General features: G+C 45.1%; 1 protein-coding gene across 1 annotated transcript; it reads right to left on the reverse strand.

The window, feature by feature from the left end:
- Window positions 1–6184: 6184 nt before the first annotated feature.
- On the reverse strand, window positions 6185–22716 carry Tars1 (threonyl-tRNA synthetase 1). Its single transcript, XM_048429565.3, has 19 exons — window positions 22537–22716; window positions 20587–20667; window positions 19142–19332; window positions 17893–18016; window positions 17492–17613; window positions 16943–17060; window positions 16696–16760; window positions 16539–16617; window positions 15690–15836; window positions 14705–14803; window positions 13268–13434; window positions 11800–11962; window positions 11580–11717; window positions 11178–11255; window positions 10957–11057; window positions 10766–10870; window positions 9584–9656; window positions 7519–7633; window positions 6185–6700 (listed from the first exon to the last, which is right to left on the reverse strand). The coding sequence occupies exons 1-19, from the start codon at window positions 22588–22590 to the stop codon at window positions 6552–6554; spliced, it is 2169 nt and encodes a 722-aa protein (XP_048285522.3). The 5' UTR covers window positions 22591–22716; the 3' UTR covers window positions 6185–6551.
- Between the last annotated feature and the right edge of the window lie 724 nt (window positions 22717–23440).

Raw genomic sequence — 23440 nt, forward strand, 5'->3', positions numbered from 1 at the left:
TTCTCTGTCTGGCTTCAAACACCTCCTACAGATTGCAATCTCCCCCTGCCCTTCTTTTTGAAAAATTACGTATTTATTTATCCCGCCAACGCAGGATTGGTGGCTTCAAAGTTGAAATGAACTTCAGGGCTATCCAAGTATAGGGAAGAAGGACTGGAAATTTTATTAACAATATTTTAATGTAGGTTTAAGCATGAAGGTTACGAGGAAGAGAGACTCTCAGAAGAAGGTAAGCTATGTCTGAGAACATGAGTCTGGGCTTCCCAGTGGGTGGGAACTTTGAACTCAAGACTTTTAGATAAGTTTGAGATTGTTGTAGACTATTGGGGACTTTTGAAGTTGGACTGAATGCGCTTTTCCGTTATGAAATGGTTACAAGTCGTTGGGGGCAGGGTTTAGAATGTGATGGTTTGAAAGAAAATGCCCCCCCAAGGGAGTGGCACTGTTAAGAGGTGTGGCTTTGTTGGAGTAGGTGTGGCCTTATTGAAGAAAGTGCGTCACTGTGGAGGTGGGCTTTGAGGTCTCACATGTGCTTAAAATAACAACTGGGTTTCCTTTCCTGTGGCCTACAAGATGTAGGACTTTCAGCTGCTTCTCTGCCTGCATGTCTGCCTGCGTGCTGCTGTGTCCCACCATGATGATAATGGACTGAACCTCTGAAAATGTAAGCAACCGCATTAAATGTTCTCCTTTATAAGAGTTGCCGTGGTCGTGGTGTCTCCTCACAGCAAGAGAGACCCTAACTGGGACACTGACCATGGAGAAAGTCCGGATTATGAGGTAGCAGCTAGATTCCCTAAACAGACCAGAGACAGTTGTCAAAATAACCGAGTTCCCGCCACCTGAATCCTTCCCAGGAAGGATAACCACCAGTGCTTTCTTCTGTTCTGTCTCCTATGCTGGCCTCATGAGGAACAGAACTTCAAAATGAGAGTTGTTTTCTGTTTCAGCTTTTGTCTGTCTACTCAATCCTTTCTCCTTGTCTTAGTTATCATTTTTTGGGGGGGAATGAATTGTTGCCAGTTTTAGATTGAAAGCAAAGCTAGAATCTTTAAGCAAAATTAATGTGATTTTTTTTCTTCTAAATGGAGTAATGTATACATTTCTGTCACCCAACAGACATACTGCCTTATGTCACAGTATTAGAAAAAGTAATAAAATAATTTTATTGTTTTTTGGTACCTTTCAATCCTGATTGGGAAAGTAGTTTTTGTTTGAGAAATGGTCCATTACTAGTGTTTGTGAGCAAGTGGAACAAAGGCAGTCTGGCACGGGTTTATTAGACCATCTGTTTGAGTCACTAAGAGACAACATGATCAAGGCAACTCTTAGAATTTAATTGTGGGCTTGCTTACAGTTTCAGTGAGTTAGTCCATTATCAGTGTGGTGGGGGCATGGTAGGAGCAGAGAGTACTCCCGATGCTGGAATAGTAGCTGACAGCCACATCCTGATTTGCAGGCAGAGAGAGCCCTGCCAAGCTTAGTGTGGGCTTCTGAAAGCTCAAAGTCCACCCCTAGTGGCCTACTTCTGGTGTGGGAAGTCCTTCTGTCTATGTGTTGCTTTTATTATTTAGTGAATAAATCTGTTTCAGCCAGTAGCTTAACAGAAATATAATTAGGTGGAAAAACTAAACCGAATGCTGGGAAAAAGAAGGCGGAGTCCGAGAAAAGCCATGGAGCTGCCAGAGGAGAAAGATGCAAGTCAGCAGGCAGAACCTTGCCAGTAGGTCTCGAACCTCATGGTAAAATATAAAATAATGGAAATGGGTTAATTCTAAATGTAAGAGTTAGCTAGAAATATGCTTAAGTGATTGGCCAAGCAGTGATTTAAATAATATAGTTTCTGTGTGATTATTTCGGGAATCTGGGCAGCTGGAAAACGAACAAGTGGCCTCCTACTACACACTTCCTTCAACAAGGCCATACCTCCTGATCTCAAACAGTGGCCCTCCTGATGACTAAGCATTCAAATATAAAGAAGGCCATTCTTATACCACTAAACTATCTAAGACAGTGATTACAAAACTAAAGATACAAGAAGACTTTCTGACCTCGAATCCCACTTCTGAGAAACTCTTCTTTGTAAGTGAGGAAGGAGCATTACATAGCAATGCACGTAAACAACTGGTTTTGAAGCATAGTTTTATATAGCAACAAAAATAAAATAAAAAAAAACAAAGCAAAAAAGTGACAAAGGAACTTGAAGTTCCTAATAGTTTCTAATATTTAATAGAACTAAACTGTAATAAAGCCACAGAATAGAATTCCATGCAGCTATTTAAAAAAAAAAACCCAGACCTATGTACATTCACCAAGAGTTCTGCCCTCCTGCTAGCCTATAGTAACCTGTGGTGAGCCAGTGTTCAACCTCAGTCAATCACCGACAGCTTCTAGGGACCCTGAAAACAATGGTGTTTTAAGTTTAGTCTGAAACATAAGCACGCTTATGTTACTTGGGAGGAGGCTGAGGTAGGAAGATCACAAGTTCAAGACCTGCCTGGAGTATAGAGTGAGTTCAAGGCCAGCCTCCACAAATTAATGAAAGTCTATCTCAGAGCAAAAAGTAAAAAGAGGGCTGGAGGGTGGCTCACTGGTGTATATGTAGTTTGCAAGAGACACTAGCTTCCATCTAATCCTGCTCCCAAACGGTGCGAGAGGGTGGAAGAATTCCTAGGCTGTTTATTCCAGTGGAGAACGGAGACCTCTGGGCTTCTTGTCAGACTGGTTCAGTGTGCAGGCGCCTACATTTTCACAGCAACCTGCCCTGCAAGTGATGTGAGGGACGGGATCCCGAAAACACACTGCTAGACTCCACAGGACCTCTGAGAATACACCTCGGCTGGACTATTTCCAAGATGAATGACAAAGCCCTTCCTCTCCTGGGGATCCTTTCTCTTGACAGGCGTCACTGTTAACTGCTGCAGCTCCACATTCTGTGGCAGCTTCGTTCTGAAGCACTGAGCACTGGGGTTTATTCTGCATAAGCATTTGCTTCTGTTTACAAAACAGACATCTCTCCACTGTCTCTCCTGACCTGACACTTTTCCTTCATCCTCGTCACATCAGAGGCGACAGGGACAGTTCCCATGTCCTTACCAGTCCCTTTGTTGCCTCTTGTGTACTTTCCAATATTGGTTATTCCTCTAAAAGCTACTGAAAATGGCCAGGGAAAGCCCCATTTCAAGTTATAAGTATGATTCAATGATGTTGCTGGAGCCCATTACTCCTCTCTGGGGAGGGGCAATGCAATTCAAGTTAGTTCAAGCTAACCTTAAGGTAATCTAACTGATTGCTCCAACCTTGTTTTGTGCCTGCATCTATCTGGATAAAGAGGGCAAGGCTGCCCTCTGCTGTCTGAAGGTAAATTTTACATTTCTTTATTTGTATTTTTCATACCTAGCTATGCCCAGGGTTCAAACTTCACCAGAGTAAATAAATACTGGATGTCAGTAGTCGGAGGACGAATCCTTAAATTAAAACTTAGTGTTACCTCAGATACAAACCGCACTTGGAGAAGTCGAAAACTTCAGAAACCATCCCTTGGGAAGCAAGCTTTAAGGAAGCCTCGGGTAAACCAGTTTCTGTTTCCATAACAACGCACATTCATCCCATTGTGAAGCTGCTCTAAACGGCATCTTTTCTTTCACTCAACTCTTCATTCTTTTGCTCCATCTGAGCTTCCATCATTACCCCGTTGCTGCTTCTCTTCCACTTGTCCAGGCCCCTCTCCTCAGGACACCTTTTCTGTCAGTCCATTCCTTCCATTCCCCACAGCCCTTTGTATAGGATTCTGCTGCCACCACGCTCCTACCACAGCCAAAGCTCCCTTCAGCCAACAAAGCCTTGAGATTGCAAGTGTTTTGACTTCTTTTTTCTCTTGCCAGATGAGCAAGGATCACATCCAGTTCATTCACCGCCCAGACTAACTCTATCATTGGAATCTGAGTTCTCAGTGCAACCAAGAGCACTTTTTGCTCTTTGGAAACCACGCTTTGGTTCTGTGGAAGTCGAAGTCAGCACTAAGCATGGAGTACATACAGTACAAGAGAAAGGACAACGACACTTTTAGTCTGAGAGGTCTGAGGCCACTGAGAAGATGGCATAGAGAGGGTAACTATTGGGGCAGGAGCAAATCAATGAATGGTTTCAGAACATCAATACTTTCTTATATGAAACGAAACTCATAGACTTGTCATAACAGTTGTGCACAAGATATAGCACACACATCCAACAAGCAGCAAGAGGCTCAGAGAAGTTTGACCCACCTTTCTGACCCCACAGACCATACCTGTGAGTTCATAAGTCCAGGAGCTTTAGAATGGTTAGCTTTAAAAGGTGGAATGTTGTGGGAGTAACTTCCGCTGCCTCAACCAATAGTCGCTGAAGCACAAGCCCACAGTGCAGCGGGGAGCGACTTCTGCTCCGTCAGCCAATAGCTGCTGAAATACCAGCCCACTGGGGCGTGGTATATTTCTCTTTTAAAAAGAGAAGCAGATCCGGATCAGGCTCTCTTGGTTCTGGTGCTTGGTCCCGGCTCCTGCTCCCAGCTCCTGCTCCTGGCTCCTGCTCCAGCGACTAGACTCCCTTCCTGACGGTTTATGGTGTATGTAAGTTTTACCCCCCAAAATAAATAACCCCTTAAAACATAACTGGTGTGGGATTGATTCGCCGATAGTAGAAGATATCATTCATGCAGGGATGGCGGCACCGGTGTGAGCTGCATTTAAGAAAGTAGAAGGAGCTCAGTCAGGTGGCTGAGCACACGGAGTGTGGGCATTTGGAAATACTCGTAAGTCCTGCGCTTTCCAGAAGCCAAAACACAAACTGAGAAAGACAAGACTTGAAAGACATACTCCTTATGGAGGGCCTTGAGCTCCACCTGGGCAGACAAATTAGGAGCAGTTGGGAGTAAAACTCACCAACAGGGAGTGGGTCTAACTCTTCCTACTTCATACAGTACTCTTCTCACACAGGACTGACCTCATACCTCTAGGTCTGGAGAAGAGGCTAGGTGTTTATCCAACAGGTTAAGCAGGACTTGCAAGCAAAGCAAGTGTTGGGCGAAAGGTCTGTAAATGATTGGCTGGCCTTGGATATCCTGAGAAGAACCAGAGGCAGGAGATGCTCAGAGATGGAATTAAAAGACTAAACTTTGGTGAGATTCAACGGCACATAAATATAGGAGGATGTTCAATCCTGGTAATTCAAAACGATCTCAAAAAGAAGACAGAAAAAGTGGTCACCTTTGATGAAACTGAGTATGTAAACTAGGGACCACTATCAGAAATCTGGCCACAGTAATTTAATCAAATGACCCACATGGGCTTGAAGCTTGTGGGGTCCTCCTGTCCTCCCCGATACCTGGGACCACACCTGCGCATGTGCCACAGCACATAGCCGACCCCCGCTCCTCCATTTGTTCACCACTTCAAGACTGCAGGAAGTCAGCCAGACTGCTTTCTATACAAAACCAAAAAAAAAAAAAAAAGGCAGCAAGACCAGCAGGGAAAGGACAAATTCCTTCCCTTTACCACACCAGATAGTAAACATGCAGACTTGACACATCCAGTCTGTCAGACAAGTGGGTGAGCAGCCACAAGCAGTAATCAAATGGATGGGATTATGCTATGGAGTCACATGTGGATCTAAACTAATAAATGCAGTGTCCTTACTATATATTAGAATCCTAGACATTGGTGGTTGCTTCTGGTTGACTTCAGGTCTATGAATAATCATTTCAAGTAGGTGTATTTAAAACCTGAGAACACCGAAGAAATTAAATGTCAGCGGTTCCATTAGAAAATCTGTATTCTCTTGGCAGAGCTAAAACTACCAACAGAGCATACTTAGAGCATACAAAAATAAGAAATAAAAATTTAAAAATGTCTACACAGGGGCTTCTACTTTTATCTCATCAGTCAGATCTATCCCAGAGTGCTCCTGGGCACATGAGCTCTCTAGTTTATTTCTCAGCTACGTTAAAGCTCTCTACCCAGAAAGAAATAAGTGTCATCTCAAACAGAAGTGCTCACCTCACCCCAGCTGGGATCGGCACACGCTGTGACCTGTGACCTGTGACCTGCCCTCCCACACACCCTCAGAGCCGCTCCTGCACTGCCTGCTGGACACTGAGACACACAATCTGACCCAGGTGCTTCCACAGAAACACGAGGATTGCCAGGTCTTGATATCTGTAGTAGGAAATTTTAATTTTTAACACCATAATTCAATCCTGGCTGTTCTTTAAGCACATTTTTGAAATTTTTATTTTTTAATTGATTGAATTTATACAAAATAAGCCTGTTAAATTGGAACATGTCCCCCCCATTTTTCCATTACTGAGACATTTAATGAATAAAATAATTTTAACAATTTCTTTATTGATGCCCACCTAACACATTCTCTAAGAATTGTCCAGATCAAAACGACTGATTCATGCAGACTGCAGAACTTTTCCATGTTCATGATAAACCCACGTTCCACAGTGTACAAGGTTATGCGACGGAGCACTGGTCCTCTTTGAGGCTGAGCCGGTGCCAGCCACGTTCCTGTTAAAATTCCTCCTCTGCCTGCTTGCTGCGGGACCGCTTGAGCTGCTGCAGCCGCGCCACGGTCTCCTCGACAGTGCGCTCCCCGTGGACCTTGTTGTCTCTGGTGCGGATGTTCACTGTGCCACTGGCTTTCTCTTTTTCACCAACAACTAGAAAATAAGACACAAGACTCTGTGGGATTTGTCCTGGACAGCAGAAATCATCCTGTAACTGAAGATGCACTGAATGGACAGGTGACCATGTACATTAGAGTTATAAAAGTTTGTAGTTAAAAAAGGACCTACAAACTTTTAAGTTCCTAAAACTTTCATCCTGAGTCACTAAATCCAGCAAACTTAAAAAAAAGGATGTAACAGCAATTCCATGAAGGCAGACATTCTGTGAACAACCCTTTGGCAGTTTTCTAATCCTTAAACCTCCTTGCTAGCAAACAGAGCACACTGATTATTTAGAATCATGCTTATAGGAGCCTAGCACACGCTGGGTCCAATTCCCAGGACCACAAAAAAGTAAGAAAAACCAAAAAGGGAACTGTGGGGTTTGAATGAAAATGTGTTTGAATGCATGCTTCCCAGTTGGTGAAACTTTGGGACGGTTTAGGAGGTGTGGTCTTGGAGGTGAATCACCAGGGGTTGCCTCTGAGCTTTGAAAAGTTCACCCCAGGCCCAGTCTCTCTCTCTCTCTCTCTCTCTCCCTCCCTCCCTCCCCTGGGCTTGTGGGTCAGGCGCAGACTCTGAGCTGTCGCCCCAGCCATGCCTGCCTAACTGCTGTTCCCTGCCACAATGGGTCATGGACTCACCCTCTGAAACTGTAAGCCTCCAATTAACGGCTTTGCCCTGGTCATGGTGCCTCCTCACACTAACAGAACAGTGACTACGGCAGGAAGTGAAGTCATGCATAACCAAGACTCACTGAGCTCAAGATTTCGGTGGCTTTCCCTGCACGGTGGGAAAGCTTCGCTTCTTACCCAGGATGAAGTTATACTGCGCCAGCTGTGCATTTCTGATCTTCTTATTCAAGGTGCAGCCTGGGTCCAGGTCCGTGTCCGCCATGAACTTGGCATCATGGAATTGTTGCCGTACCTAGAAACAATTCGGAGTCAAAATGAAAATCAGTTAATTCTGTTACAGAATTTAACACATTTTGTGAATTTAATTATGCAAGGAAATGCTAATAGAAATACTGAAGTTGATAACACAAAATTATGACTTGATTTACATTTTGGAGCTGGGGTGTAACACAGCTGTAGTGCCCAACACGCATGAGTTTGATCCCCATCACTTGAACAAAAAAGGACATTTCCTCTTATAAAATAAACATTTTAGAAAACCTGCAAAGGTCAGCACTCACAAAAATCAAATTAATCAGCTTTTTAAAGAAATAAAACATAAAGAACCCCCTTACGATCACACCAAGTTCCTGATGTACGTGCAAGGAAATCAGCTGTGCACACAAAACCACCATGCACAAAACGAGGAAAGCTCTGAGGAACGGCTGATTTAATGTTAACGTGTTTCTTAAACAGGCTTATGATCCGAATACACAGCCTGGTGTGGTGGTATACCCGCCTTTAATCCCAGCACTCAGGAGGCAGAGGCAGGAGAGTCTCTGTGAGTTTGAGGCCAGCCTGATCTATAAAGCTAGTTCCTGGACAGTCAGAGCTACCTAACAGTGAGAATTTATCTCAAAACAAACAAACAAACAAACAACCTCCCTGAAGAAACTGAAGAAACGAGTTCAGAGCATAATTTTGATACTCTAGAATAAACATCATTTTTGGTGGTGGAGGGGGGAGAGGGTTCAAGACAGAGTTTCTCTGTGTATACCTCTGGCTGCCCTGAACTCTGTAAACTAAGCTGGTCTCAAACTCAGAGATCTGCCTGCCTCTGCCCTAGGACTAAAGGTGTGTGCCACCACTGCCCAGCTCAACATCTATTTTGATGTTAACAATACTGCTCACTGCCCAAACTTTTAATGCAAACATTTCACTATTAGTATTACTATTAGTATTCTATGTCTAGTCATGCACACATATGGAGACCAGAGGGCAACTTGTGGGAGTCAGTTCTCTCTTTGTACCCGAGGGGTTCCAGGGACTGAACTCAGGTCATCGGCTAGGTGGCAGTGTCTTTATCTGCTGAGCCACCCTGCTGGCCACTTCTACCTTGTCTTGAGACAGGGTCTGTCTTGTTTCTGACGTTCTGTGTCCTCTAGACTACTCTGTCTCTACCTTCCATCTCACTGGGGGAGTGCTGGGATCACACATGTATGCATCTGGCTTTTTTATGTGGGTTCCAAGGATCGAGTTCACATTGTTAAGCTTGCTCAGCAAGCACCTTAGCCCACTGGGCCCTCCTGCCACGGCTTACCACCACTCTGTCGTCCGGGCTGGTCTCAAACCTGTGCACTCCTGATTCACCCACCCAGCTACTGGGATGCAGGCTCACCACCACACCCAGCCTTCCTGACTGTCTGCTAAGCATGTACACTCTTTAGCAGAACAGACTGTTCTTTGAGGAGCAAAGTTCACAGGACTGTTCACATACTTGCTAGAGGGGAAGACACTGTCTTGCCACCATGAGATGAAAAGAACTTCAAGCCACCGAGGGAAGTTGCATCAGCAATGAACAAATCAGCAAGTATCAGGCACCTCAGTGGGATACGTAATTCTATGTAATAATACAGCTTAGGCTGTATTTGCTAATTCCTTTCTTTATAACATCACACTAAAATATAGCTGAAACACCAAGTGAATACATGTGGTCACAGAATCATTAAGAAAAAGCTCTAAAAGACAAGTTACGCTCTGATGTAGGGAGCCCTCGATCTGACAAGAATATACGGCCACCAACCTGAAAGCTTAAAGGCACAGTCACTAGGATAGGTGTGCCGGTGCATGCTGGCAACCCCAACCACTCAGAGACTAGGACAGGAAGCTGAGGCCCAGTCATCGGGGACTGTACAATAAGATTCCCAAGGCAAAAAGCTTAAGAACAGCTTTAATGTAAGGCAAACCCCTACTTAAGGATTACCTTCTGGGCATATTCATCACATGTTGGCCCCACGGGAACAACCATCACCTGGCGAGGAGAGAGCCAGAAAGGCCTACGGAAGAAACGACAGCAGTGAGTATAGGCTTGGGCACATGCTAGAAGGGAATGCGCTCAGCCTGCAGCATCTTTTCCTGAAACACGCAAACGTGACTTTCAGGCCTTTATAACTTGGCTTTGGAAAGCAAACTATTAAAGATGAGGGAAGATGGCTTGGAAGGAGATCCAGCCGTCGGTGTAGATCTGGAACAGGATTCGTGCTGCTCAGCGGACAGTAAAACAGACTAGTAACAGGAACGGCCTCCTCTCCCGAATCCTGTACCACACTGCTGAAAGCCCAGTAGCTGGTTTGCTGCCTCGGGCACTAAGGGTGGAGCAGGCAATGAATCCACATTAATTGTGGGCTTTTCCCAATTTAGCCCCAGTTCGTGTTAAAAAATGTGCACACAGAGAATGTGTACCAGGGACCTATTTGATTTTATGTACTTTAAAACATAAGAAGCATGAAAAATTTACTGAAATGACAGTAACGCACAACATAACTTTACAAAAGTTTTAACCCTATACTGTTCACATGGAAGACACTGCCACGGGTGCTGCTAACCCTGGCAGCCTTTTAGCGGCTCTCGGGGTTTAGATGAAGTCACTGGGCACTGTCCTGTGGCTCAGCATGTTCTAGTTACTTCTTTTTCAATAAAAAACTGCTTGACTTCTTAAATGGCAAAATACTTGCCATTTCTGATGAGAAAAACTGAACAAGATAATTCAAAAACCTATCCATTCATTCAGGTGAAAAACCACAAAGCAAAGAGAAGCAATCAAAAACACATTATGTATGGATCTTACTGAGGTCCTCTGTAAGAACAGCCAGTGTTCTTAACTAAGTCATCTCTCCAGCCCCTGATGTAATATTCAAACAAATTGAGTTTTGAAACAAAAAATAATTCTAATGACAAGTATTGCAGGGAACATGTGTGCTGAGGATTAACGTGAGTCCCAGTCAGAACTACTACATTTCTAGCCCCAACAAGTATTCATCCTAAAACACCAGGGCCAGAGTATGGCTCCCTCTAGAGCACTCTCGTCATTGGCCTCCTTCCCCATTCCGTGAACGTTAGATGTTCCTCCTGCACAATTTAATGGGAACAAACAGAAGGGCCTCACCATTTGCCCCCGTAGTTTTCCGTGAGGATGGCGATCATCCTTTCCACCGACCCCAGGATGGCCCGGTGAACGATCACAGGCCTTGTCTTGTCATCACCGTCGTGGCTACAGAAAAGAGGGATTTGCCGTATCTTATTATTTATGTTGTCCTCTGTACAGCCTGAAGCACAGAGCAGATATCAGAAGCTCACCTTACGTAAGTAAGATTAAATCTGATGGGCAACTGGAAATCCAGCTGGATGGTTGCACATTGGTGGTAGCGGCCGATCGCGTCTTTGATCTGTATGTCAATCTGAAAAGCAAACATTGAGTTATAATAAGAGGCTTTTAATTTTCTTTGTTTCCCATTTAAAGGGATGCTTCTTTATCCACAACTAAAATTCACGCTACCCGAATATTCTAGGGGACTGACCTTTGGACCATAGAAAGCTCCGTCACCAGGATTCAGTTCCCACTTCTCGCCAAACTCATTCAAACTGTTTTCAAGTTGCTACAAAGCAGAAACAATTTGACATTTTATTCATCCGCAATGTTCCTTCCTTCCACCTAATTTAGATGTAAAAGTCTCCAGGGTGTTTTCCTGACCCTACTGTGTGCTGTGTAATTGTGTTGAGCTAAGGGCATCCTCCTAATGAACCAAAGGCCCCTTTAAAGCTATGCCGTAGTAACTGACTGAGTATGAAACCATCCAGCAACTCTGAAGTACCCGAAGACCATCCAGAAAAAAATCAGCCCACTTAAATACCAGAAACACTGCCATTTTCTTTAGATTATAGCCACTTAAGACTTCCTGGGGGGGGGGGGGATCACTTACTTTCTCGGCTTGGTTCCATATTTCAATATCTCCAAGGAATTTTTCTGGGCGAGTAGAAAGATTCAATTTAAATGAAAATCCAAAGACATTATATACTGTGCGAAGAAAATCCAAACAACCTTTGATTTCATCCTCAATCTTAAGGAAGAAAAAAATGCAGTTATTTTTCTCCCTGCTGAATATGTCTGTCAAGAAGATTTTGGCCCACAGGGCAATATACCTGGTCCATGGCACAGAATATGTGGGCGTCATCCTGCTGGAATCTTCGGACCCGCGTGAGTCCGGTGAGAGCCCCGGAGAGCTCATTCCGATGAAGCACACCGAAATCAGCCAACCGCAGAGGCAGCTCTCGCCAGGACCTTGGCCGATGATCGAACATAAGGCTGAAGGAGAAAGCAAAGCAAAAGCCATGGATAACTGCACGCGGTGAAGGATGCAGTCCCGCAGCAGCGGGCTTGCCTAGCATTTGTGAGACCTGGGAGAATCACAAGTAACAACAAAGAGAACAACTTAAAACATCCACACACAAAAAACCCTTCCTCAAATATTATTTAGTAACATGGGAGGCTGTCAAAGTCGCTGATTCTGGTTTGCCACAAGCAACATCTTTTCAAGGCCCAAGCCTGACACGGCAACAGAAGCCCTTGTGTGAGTGTAAAACGACAAGTGGCTGACAGTGCAGCTAACTGTGGCCAAGAGAGGGTGAAGCCATGTAGTCCCAGGGCTCCAGGCAGATCCTCCTGCTCAGCATTGCCATTAATATCAACACTATATTCAAATAATGCGAAGGTTTAATGAATGGCTCATAATGAAGAAACAGTTTTAGCTGCATACAAATTACTTCTACACTGGAAATCAGGACCAGACCTGCTCTAGTCAGACGCAAAGAGCTTCAAAAACTGAACGCTGTTTCTCTGGTGTGCAAGGCCCGTTTCTGAACAGTGCCACCCTCTCGGCGGCTCTGCCTGAACCCCTTCCTCCGGAGCTGCACACATGGACGGACTATCGACATCTGTGTCACCCCTGGGCCTCCCAGAAGTCACTCTTCATCCCCCTTTCACACTCCGCCCCACATCCAGCCCCCTCTGCAGTCTGCTTGCTGCTATAACCCCAGGAGCACCCCTGAATGTCGATAAAGGGTGGGATCTAATCGGCGTGAAATGTTGTATTCCAATCACTGATTTTCCTGTTGTGTTAGCAGATGCACTGGGCTTCCTCTGACACTTTCAAACAGGGAGAGCCTCATGTTTTGTTCTAGGTCACATCCCCTCCGCCCTCACCTGCCTCCCTCTGAGCAGCAGCTTTCCTTTCTGCTTCCATGGCACAGATATTCTACGACCCATATGCTCTCCCCTGGCTCCCTTCACACCTCTTTCCTCTCTTAGGCTCCTTTCTACACTGACATCTGTCAAAGGCGCCACAGGAATCTGGAACAAGGAACTGTAAACAGCAACGCCATGCACAGCTGCAGGCTGGAGAGAGGCTTGAGGGTTAAGAGTCACGCCGCTCTTCCAGAGCATTCGGGTGCAGTTCCTGCACCCACCGGGGCAGCTCACAACCACTAACCCCAGCAGCTCCCACACCTTCATCCGGGCCTTCAGGAACTCACAGACAAGTGGCACAGACTCAGTGCAGACACACGGAGGTAAATTCAATAAAAGGGAAGAAAATAGAAAGCTGCTCGATACCAGTGTCCGGGGCAGTTCATGGGCTTCAGGGCGAACTGCTCCTTCTCCACCTCAAAGGAGAACATGTTCTCGCTGTAGTGCTGCCAGTGCCCAGAGGTCATCCACAGGCGGCTATTGAAGATGTTGGGAGTCACGACCTCCTGGAATCCTCTTCTCCTGTATTCGCTCTGTTAGAGCAGAACACACACATACGGGGAAGTCAATGCTCGCCTTGGTGAAGGGAGGAAAGAACTTCAGAGCAATTTAATACTATGGAGTGAAACCTCAGACACATATACCATGACTCGGAAGTTCCACCTGCAGGTGGTGTACCAACACTCAGAAATACAACTGCCTTGGCATGCCTAGCAGGACAGGAGCACAGGACGTGTGTCACTGGGCATTGGTAAGCGTACAGCTACTGTGGGGGAAGAAGCTCTCCACAGCGGGCACAGACGACTACAGCATGGGACAAGTGGACATATGTTATCTAATACACATAAACAGGACCTGCATGTGAGCTGAGGGAAACACAAGCACAAAATACGGCGGATACATATATATGGAGGTGTAAACCACAGGGGTGAGGAGCCACAGCAACTGCACAACAGTTTAAAGGGGGCTTTCTTAAAAATAAAACAGTATGCACCCCTTTTATTCTTTTTACAAAAACTGGACAAATATAGCCCGACACAAATATGTTAAATCTGGTGGCAAGTAAACCTAACTCTTCTCTTTAAGTGTATGCTTGAAATAGTTCATAATTTAAAGAGAGACACAGCACACTCCCAGGTGAAAGGCCACCAACCCTCCAAGCTCAGCAGCTGCTCGCTGCTTAGTGCTGAGCGGCCTCATCTGCACATTTCCATGCCCAAAAGCAAACATCAGAATGACTCTAAATAATTTATGAGACTGTCAACATTAAAAAAGATACATCCATGTGCGTATGTATGTGTCTATATGAACGTGTGCCACCGAGTGTGGGTACCCATGGGGACCAGGAGAAGGCATCAGATCCTCTGGAGCTGGAGCTCTACATGGTTGGGAGCTGCAAGACCAGAAGCTGCCATCCAAACTCAGGTCTTCAGGTCTTCTGGTCGAGATGTAATTACCACTGAGACATCTCACCAGACCCAACTTTTTAAAAAATTATTTTATGTGTGTATTTGTGCTTACTGAGTGAATGCTATGTGTATGCAGGTGCCTGCAGAGGCCAGCAGCTCCTTTGGAGCTTAAGTGACGCACTTGATGTGGGTGCTGGAGAAATGAGTTTGGGTCCTTTAGAAGGGCAGCAATCACTCTAACCCCTAAACATCTCTGAAGTCACAGACTTCAACTTTAAAAAAAAAATGGATTTTTCCCCTCCAATATAGATTTATCTTTCTTTTAGCAGACCCTAGCTAATAAAATTATCTTATACCTTAACTCTTCAGAAGACAATAACAAATAAAAGTTTACCCTGATAAATTCCATAAGCGTATTATAAATGTAGGCTCCTTTGGGTAGGAAAAAGCAACTTCCAGGGCTGAGTTCATGGAAGAAATATAGTTCTTGGTCCTGGATAAAAAGAGCAAAAAATCATTTATAATGTATATATGATTGGAGTTCCTCAGTTCAGAAATCTGTCATTATGTTCCAAGCTTTAACTATGCCAATATTAAAGAATACATGTCATTGTTTCTTGGGTACAATTTAACGGCACAGAATTGCATATGATTAACAGCTTAGAACCAATCTGTCACCTCCCTGACAGTCACCAGTCTAATCAACGCTGGGAAGCAGTGACATGGGACAGAAGTCCCCAGAGCGCTGAGATCTGGGTTTTCTTGTTCTGTTCTTTGCTTGTATGTGAACAGCAAGAAAGAACAAAGGAAAACACCTGATGGTCAAAGACAGGAACGTGGCTAAAAGCTCTTGGGGAGGAACCCGCCCATCACTGCCAGCTTCCTCATTGCAAGTCATTTATTTCCAGGAGGCAGAGGGCAGACCTAGCAGCCAAGCCAAGTAAACGTCATTTTATAGAGGAAAAAATTTTAAAGAATCAAATGTAACTCCTACAAGAGGAGAGTCAGAAGCAGCTGGGCAGTAAGGAAAAGACAGCACAGACTCCACTGGGGACCTGGCATATCCCTGGAGAAACAGCTAGATTGATCTCTCAGACTCAGACTCTACAGCGTCACAAGGAACCCATGAGATGGGCTCCCAGTCTACTTCTGCCAGCTCTAAAGTGCTGTTTACAGAACGCTGTGGGTCCCCAGCCCTGTCCTCAGTCACAGTCACAGGAATGGACTCTGAATGTTTCCGAAGGACACTGTGGATATGACTGGCTCCCAGATCAGGGAACCTGAAATCTAAGACCCTCTTCAAAAGGAAACCTAGTGCTGAGCAGGCGCAACACAAATGAACTGGAGGAAAGCTCACGCCAGACAGCACTGTAACGCACCCTTCCAATTTTCCTATGATCTCGGTTCTTGGCTTCCTCTTGGAACTTCTCCCACTCTTTCAGCAGCTTGGGGTCGGGGAAGGAAATGCCGTAAATCCTCTGCAGCGTTTCCATGTCTGCCTTGCCTTCCCAGTATGTGGAGGAATTCTAAAAGCAAGGACCAACAACGACACAACCCTTAGATCTGTAAACATTTCTCGTTACTCATATACTATTTCTCACAATGATCTTAAAAAGTAAATCCACACTAATTTCTTTGACAAGGCGACTCCACACAACACACAGCCCTAGTAACACCTCCCACTGTTTTGATGTCTCCCCCAGGTGGGTGGACTCACTCCACAGCACAGAGTCCTCTGCTTGCTTTTCTTAAGAAGGCTCTTTCCCACATCACAGCCCCATGAACACTACTCCAACACAGGGCTCCTCCCCCAAAACCAACGTGCAAAGCAGAGAGGAAGCCATGCAAACGATGGAAGGCACCTGCAGCTGACATGATTATTCCCAGGACTCGGGGACCCAATCATTCCAGCATGTTAAGCCGGTCTAAAACTGGCAGGATGAACTGTATGAAAAAGAGCCACTTGGGTGATCATTAGCCAAGCCCAACACCGAGTCCCAAAGCTTTGGAAGCCACGGTGGCCTGTGAGTGCTGGACCCCGTCCCCATATGGTAGCCCTGGTCATGAGTACTGGGGTACAAACGACACATACAATACCCCAGTCAGGACACAGCATCGAAAACAAAAGCTCTGACCCTCCATATACTGATGAGAAACAAGCCGTTAGGAAGGAGGCAGCAATGGAAAGGGAGGCGTAAGTACGCTAGACAATCCACAGCAGGCTTTACCTTGTGTATTTTTAAAGTCTTGATCTTGCCAGTGTGTCTGACATGGGGACCCCGGCAGAGATCTATCAGAGGGCCACATCTAAAGATGAAGGAAAAGGCAGTTTAGCAAAGGCAGAGTAACACACCAGCTGCGTGCAACAGCATTGAATATCCTCACCTATAGACAGTCGTGGTCGGAGTATTCACCTTCTCGTTCAATATCCGGCACTTGAACTTGTTGTACTGAAAATGAGAAATGAGACGTCACCAGGGCCTCTCGTGTTTATCTCTAAACATGCAGCTGGAATGTGAGTCAAATCACACTTTTCAGAGCACACCAGCACTTCATGTTTCTCCAGAGGAAACTTAGGTGCACTACTTCAAGGATTGGCTGATAAAATACAAGTGGTCAGGGCTCAGTTTACCTTAAACATTTCTAGTAACGTCTCCTTTTTCACTTCCAATCTTTCGAAAGTTTGCTTCTCTTTGATGATTTTCTTACACAAAGCTTCCAGAGAAGAGAAGTCATTGCTGGACACTCCCCTGCAGGAGGAAAAAGCCATCTTTCCATATTCCATTTGAATCAATACAGGGATTTTTTTTCCTCTACTACTGTAAAATAGAGCCTTGCAACATATACTAGAATTTAATTTATATTTTTCATAAATTATACTTGTAGTTTCAAGGGCTTCTAACTCTGCTATTGTGGAGAACTTTCTCACAAGTGACATCTCTCCAAAATCCATCATAAGGAAAATGAGAGCCCATTTCATCTCCCAACATGCCTCTGGGCACACTTCCACCAATCCCAGAGATTTCTCTACATGTAACTCTCAGTACTTCAACTTCTGTCAGTAACTAGAACTAGCAGCGTTATACTCTGTGCTATAAATTTGTCACCTTCACTGACAATGCTTTAAAAGTTACACCTATGTGGCTACTCAGATTTCCCTTCATCCAGGGTCTTCACTTACCCTTCTTCAAGGTACATATCGTAATAGAACCCATTCTCTATTGGTGGGCCATAGCATAAGCATCCACCGTAGACTCTTTCCATGGCTTCACCCATTATGTGGGCACTGGAGTGCCAATACACCTGGAAATGGAGAGACAGATGGGGTGGCGCTAGTCTGGGCAGATCCGTGATGAGATACTGTGTGAGAGACACGGAGGGGAGCACACCCAAAGCAAGGTTTCCATTGTGAATCGGTTGTGAATCGAGGCCCCACAGTAATAGTGAGATGTCCATAACATCTGTGGCCCCCAGGTCACCCCCGAGAACCCCTGACCCACACAAGGACACGCTGATACTCCCCTTCTGCAGCTTGCGGTCCAGGCTTTTCTGTAAATCCAATAAGCGCTAGCAGAAACTTACTGCCTGTGCTTCCTCGTCCTCGAACTTGAGAAGCTCCAGAGTGCAGTCTGTCTCCAGCGGGCGGTTCAGGTCCCAGACTACTTTGTTCACTTTAGCGACAACTGTGTTGTCGGCCAGGCCCTGACTTCAAACAGAAACAAACCAGGTGCTCATCTGACAAGACTAGTTATTAAAAACTACTGGTTTTCGGAGAGAATGAAACAATGATGCAGAAACAGAGGCATCCACATTAAACACTTGCTTCTCAAGCTACCCAGGTGATGTAGGTATTAAATACAGCACAGCACCCCCAAGCCACGGCTCTACAAATAGAAAATTAGCCACTAGTATTTTTTTTACATATTTCAAGTCAGTCTGTGTCAAATTTAAGACAGACTACAACCCTATGTTGTGAGGGCCACATGAGCTTTATAGTATGCATTCTTCTTAGCTGTCTTGCTTTATTCCAACCATTTAAATGTAAGGCTTCTGGCTGTCATCATAGTTTGCTGACAACTGGTCTAAGGTGTGTGACGTTTGACCCTGTCCAGAAAAAGTGATCACCTATCAATCTGATCAAGAATAAGAAAGTTGGGGCTAGAGAGATGGCAGCCAGCGCTCTTCCGGAGGACCAGGGCTCAATTCCCAGCACCCACATGGCGGCTCATAACAGCCTGTAACTCCAATTTCAGGGAATCTGACACCTTCACACAGACATGCATGCAGGCAAAATATGAGTAAAATAAATAAAGTAAATACATAAATCATTAAAAAATAAGATTAACAACATTAAGAAAGCTTTTCCTGTCACAAAGTATGTAAAATACCTGTTATTCATAATTTCTTATAATCCAATAGGCTTCAAGACTAACTATATATAGCTTTTTTTGTTGAATTTATAAACACAGAACATATTTTTTCCATACATGATATACCAGGTTTTTTTTAACTTTCCCTGTTATGTGACCTACTTTCATAAATAAGCTCAAAACTGAGACACTTAAGTAAAAGCTGAACACTGTTCTGCTCCTGCAGCTTTACAATCCTAACAGAAAAACTAATATGTGGCTTCCTAAGCCTTCAGAAACTAACACTGAGTCTTGACTACAAAGCTTACATCCCCTTGATTTTCAAAGATCTCAATAAGTAAATTCTGCTCACGCCTTGAGCAGAAACGTAAGAATATTATCAGGATATACCTGGCGAGACAACAAATGAACACTTAGTTACATTATAAACCGTGGAAGGTCAAAGGAGGTGTACTGCTTACCTAATTCCACATGCAATCTGGTACGGTGTGGTTTTCCAGGACTCTGCGTCCACCTGCTTGCCATCGGGCAGAGTGACTTTAATTGGCTTGCTATCGTTTGCTGCCTTCTCAGCCAGGAGAGAATCATGCTCTGCTTTTAGCTTATTATACATATCAAGGCGCGTGTTAATATATTCCGGCCAAGGATTCAACTGTAAACAAACAAACGAAGTGGTTAAGTAATCACTAATACTTGTCACACAATTCCATCCAAAGTACAACAAGGAAATGAAGAGACAAGCATATAACTCTTTCCCTGCAAATCTTAAGGTTCACTATCAGCGATTCCTCCCACAATGACACTGGCATAAAATGAGCAGGGATTGGATGAACACAGGCAATAACATCTGACATCACCTGCAAAACCTTTACGAACAGAAATGGTTCTAAGCTTAATCAGCATTACACAAGCAGGGTTTGTGTTTTGTTTTTCTAAGACAGGTCTCACTGTGCATACTAGGTTGGTCTAGAACTCAATTCTCCTCCTCTAGATCCGAAACGCCAGGACTAAGGAAGTGTGTTCATCGCTATTCCAGCTTTATACCTAACTCTTTAAAGTCCATTTATTGAGTTACTTCAGAAAAGCTTAGTCTTTTGTGTTCCTACATCCCAGCAGCTTTCCAAGGTCTCCAATAAAACTGCAGTGACTAAATGCAAAACAGCAAAGCACAGTTTACAGGAGTTCAAACTCAAAACCAGCAGAACAACACGCAGAACCGCCTCCTCAAGCACCAGGAACCAAGTGCATTCTGGGATGGCTTTGAACTGCAGTTCTATGTCACTGAGCTTAGGAACTGAATAATTCTCCGGATGTAAGTAAACCAGACCCCAGATGCAGATCCAAGCAACAAGAAAGAAATCAAGGAACAGGATTCTGTTTGGTTCCGTATGTGCTTATAGAAACCCAGCACAGAGCCCCTACCCCTTAACACATCGTTTAAAGATAGAGAAGTCAGCATCGAGTCTTGGCAGCCCAGTGACAACCGCAGCCCTTCCTCTACTTCTATCCTTGTGATTCTGTGAAAATCCACTGTGAGGTCATCTTACAATACACTTGGCCCTCTGCACTGTCAACTGCCTGCAAACCCTTCTTCCCCCATGGGCTCCTTTTTAATCTTCTCCCTAGGTTTTCCAACCTGTGCTACCACACCACCTTCAGTGACCATTAGAATCTTTACACAGGGGCCACCAGGCCTAACATCTGAACTCCATCCCCAGGAGGAAAAGTGGAGAAGGAATGCCTGCAAGTTGTTCCCTGGCTTCCACATGTGTGACACGCTATGGATACTCATGTATACACACACACACACACACACACACACTCCTCATGGAGGGTAAGTCTGGGACAGTTCCCTGTTCCCCACCAGCCTTTGAAACCCAAGCAATGGCAGGATCACTTATATTACCTCCGCTCGACCTCCGTCTCCGCCTCCATCTTTGTTCTTCTTCTTGCCTCCTTCCTTTCGCTTCTCCTCACTGGCATCCACCTAAAGAAGCAGAACAGAAGAGAGGTTCTCATCTTTCAGCTCTATTTGACATATTTTCCAAAATTGCAGCTAAAAAAGTTATACCTAAAAAGATTTTTTTAAAAAAACACAATCTTATTTTGAAAGATTGGAAATTCCTTCTCTGGTAAAGACAAGTTAGACAAGTTGCAACAAAAACAAGCCCTAAAAAAGTAGAAGGCCATTTATCAATGTACACGTTCTCTAATGCTCCTATAACTTTCCCCTTCAGACTCAGACCTGTATGAAACACAGAGCAACAAGAAAGAACCTATTCAGTAAGAGTCACTTAGGTGTGAGTGTGTTGGGGGGTAATTATCTCCCTCCCTACCTAATGGCCCATAAGCTACCTCCAAGGGAGCTAAGTGGACTGGGTGACCACACACTACATTCACTCCTTCTAGGCTGTTTTCCGTCTTGTGAACTGGGTGTAATTATGTCCTTCACAACAACCTTGTTGTGAAGACGAAATGTGAAAGGAATAAAGGTTTTAGCCTGTGGGGCTCGGGACAAAAGGACTTGTGGGGTTAGGTCTGTATCCCACTGAGTCAGCTTTCCACAATTTACGATACCTGATTATTACAGAGGCAACAATATCACATTTTACACTCCAAGTCGTTCATTCACCAAATCTTCATCTAATGTTTTACTGACAGCCTGCTCAGGGGCGACTATCTTGGCTAACGTCTAGCCTTACATTAATCTTAAGAACCCGGGAGGCCCTGACCTAACAGGGGTTGGTTTAAGAGTAGGATGGAAGGACAGTCGGGAAAGAAGCAGAGGGGTAACCAAGCTGAAATGGTAAAACACAATTTTTTAAAGGAAACAACACAGAAATAGAAATAAAATCTATGTGTAGTCATTACTCAATACTTAAATTTGTAGTTTAGAATGCATACATAAGTATTTTAGTGACCTGTCCAATCAGGACGGACACTCCTCTTGACGAGGACTTTAGCAGAGCTCCCCTGGACTATTGAAACAGCCTGCTACATGGCCTCCCCTCTCCTCAAACCCCAGTGCCAGGTCAGTTTTGACAATACAATCCCTGCTTAAAATCCTGCACGTGAAGAACACTGATATCTTGGACTGTTGTATTTCCTGTCTCTTCCAATATAGCTGAGACACAACTCACCCTCTCTGTACCTGGACAGCCTTGCCCTGCCTGGTTTACCTGACCTCATTTTTTTCAAAACCAATAAAACAGTTTGACGGTAGCACGTTCGGAGCTTCACCTATAACTCAACTAAGCTGATGATACAAAACTTCGATTTTCCAGTCTTGTGTTCTAGGCTTTTGGGGACACTCCACCCCCCCGTCTGAAATCGTTCTTACTCGTGTTGCCACCTGCGCTGTCTGGCTAAGTGCCAGGACAAATAAATACACCGGACATTTGTTGCCTCTAAGGGGGAACGTGTGTGAAGTTATCTAGGACGCTTCCTGCCCCGGACTAATTTCCAAGCAGTCTGTCAAATGGAGCCATCCAGTCTTCACCATTTGCATATCATAAAGCATCCAATCCTTGGCAAACTGGATCTGATCTCGGGGACTGGCTTTTCCTTCCTAAACTAGAGCTTTCTGCTCCACAAAGATGACGATTTTTTTCAAAGTTCTGCAATGTTCTTTCCGCCTATTTAAAAGCATAAAAATACAAGCGTGGGAGCCCAAGCCCCGCCTGGTCACTGTCTAGCTCTGAGCAAGCCACTCAGTCTCAGTTCACAGATCTCTGGGACGAGGATGACCCCCGGACCGCTCCTGCCTGCTGGAACCCCCAATACCGGCAGGTCCTTGCTACTTTCCCGCCGGGCAGTGTCGGCTCCCAAGACACGCCCATCCACCGCGCCTGCTCACCGGCTTCTCGCCGTCCATCTTCCCCGAAGGGCTGCTGACCTTCTCCTCCGACATGGAAGAACCGCTGAGAGACAAAACACGAGAGCTAGACCCCAGAAAAGAGCCTAAGCCGGCGGAGAGGACCAGCAATTCCACACTGCGCGTGCGCCACGTGGCCTAGCCGGAACCAGCTGATGCAATGGGGCGCCAGGCCCCGTCCTGCTGCCTTGGGCGTGCGGCCAATGGGACACTCACAGAGGCGGGCTCTCCCTTTTCTCAGCCAATAGGATAGCTGGAGGAGTGACGAGCCTTTCTAGGAAATCCCTTTACTCAGTTCTAGACTTTGAAGCGAAGCGCGCAAGCGCCCTCCTGTTCGTCTGACTGTCACCTCTAGGGCCTTAGCGGCCACCGTAGCGAAAACGAGCGGCTTGGACTGAGTTTCCCGGAAGTAACGGGCAAACTGGATGTGGTCTCTGGCGCTTTGGTTTATTTCAGATGCACTCTTCATGGCCTGTTGGGTGACAAGGACAGTCTGAAGCGGTGACTCAAGTCTTCCTCATGGGAACGGGACCGATTTGGTTTGTAGGACAAGCACCATTCCTCAGTCATTCCTCAGTGCACACAAATACAGTCAGCATTTTATTTCGGGAAATAACTTCTGATCCACACGAAAGTCATTTGTATCTCGGGGAGGCTCGAGATTAGCTTCCTCTTATTTAAGCATCTGTACTTTAGTTGGACCGCTTGTCCTAATAGCAACCCCTACTTGGTTTGTTGTTTGTCTCGTTATTTAATCAGGGATAGCCTCGAACTTGCAATATAGAACTGACGGATCTGGGAGCCTACTGCGATAGCCACCCTAATTCTGGGATTAAAGGCGTTTGCCACCATGTCCACCCTAAACCATCACCACTACATTTGGCGG

This window comes from Myodes glareolus, chromosome 15 (assembly GCF_982192425.1).
Source record: "Myodes glareolus chromosome 15, mMyoGla1.1, whole genome shotgun sequence".
Taxonomy (NCBI): Eukaryota; Metazoa; Chordata; class Mammalia; order Rodentia; family Cricetidae; genus Myodes; species Myodes glareolus.

Bases quoted from the DNA above. Each gene is read 5' to 3' on its own strand.
- Tars1 (XM_048429565.3), bottom strand. From the start codon at position 22,590: ATGTCGGAGGAGAAGGTCAGCAGCCCTTCGGGGAAGATGGACGGCGAG. The intron at 15,837-16,538 runs GTAAAGCCTGCT...CCTTGCTTTTAG, and splicing joins AGACTTTAAAAATACACAAG to AATTCCTCCACATACTGGGA. The intron at 11,963-13,267 runs GTATCGAGCAGC...TTTCTCCTTCAG, and splicing joins ATGAACTGCCCCGGACACTG to CCTTATGTTCGATCATCGGC.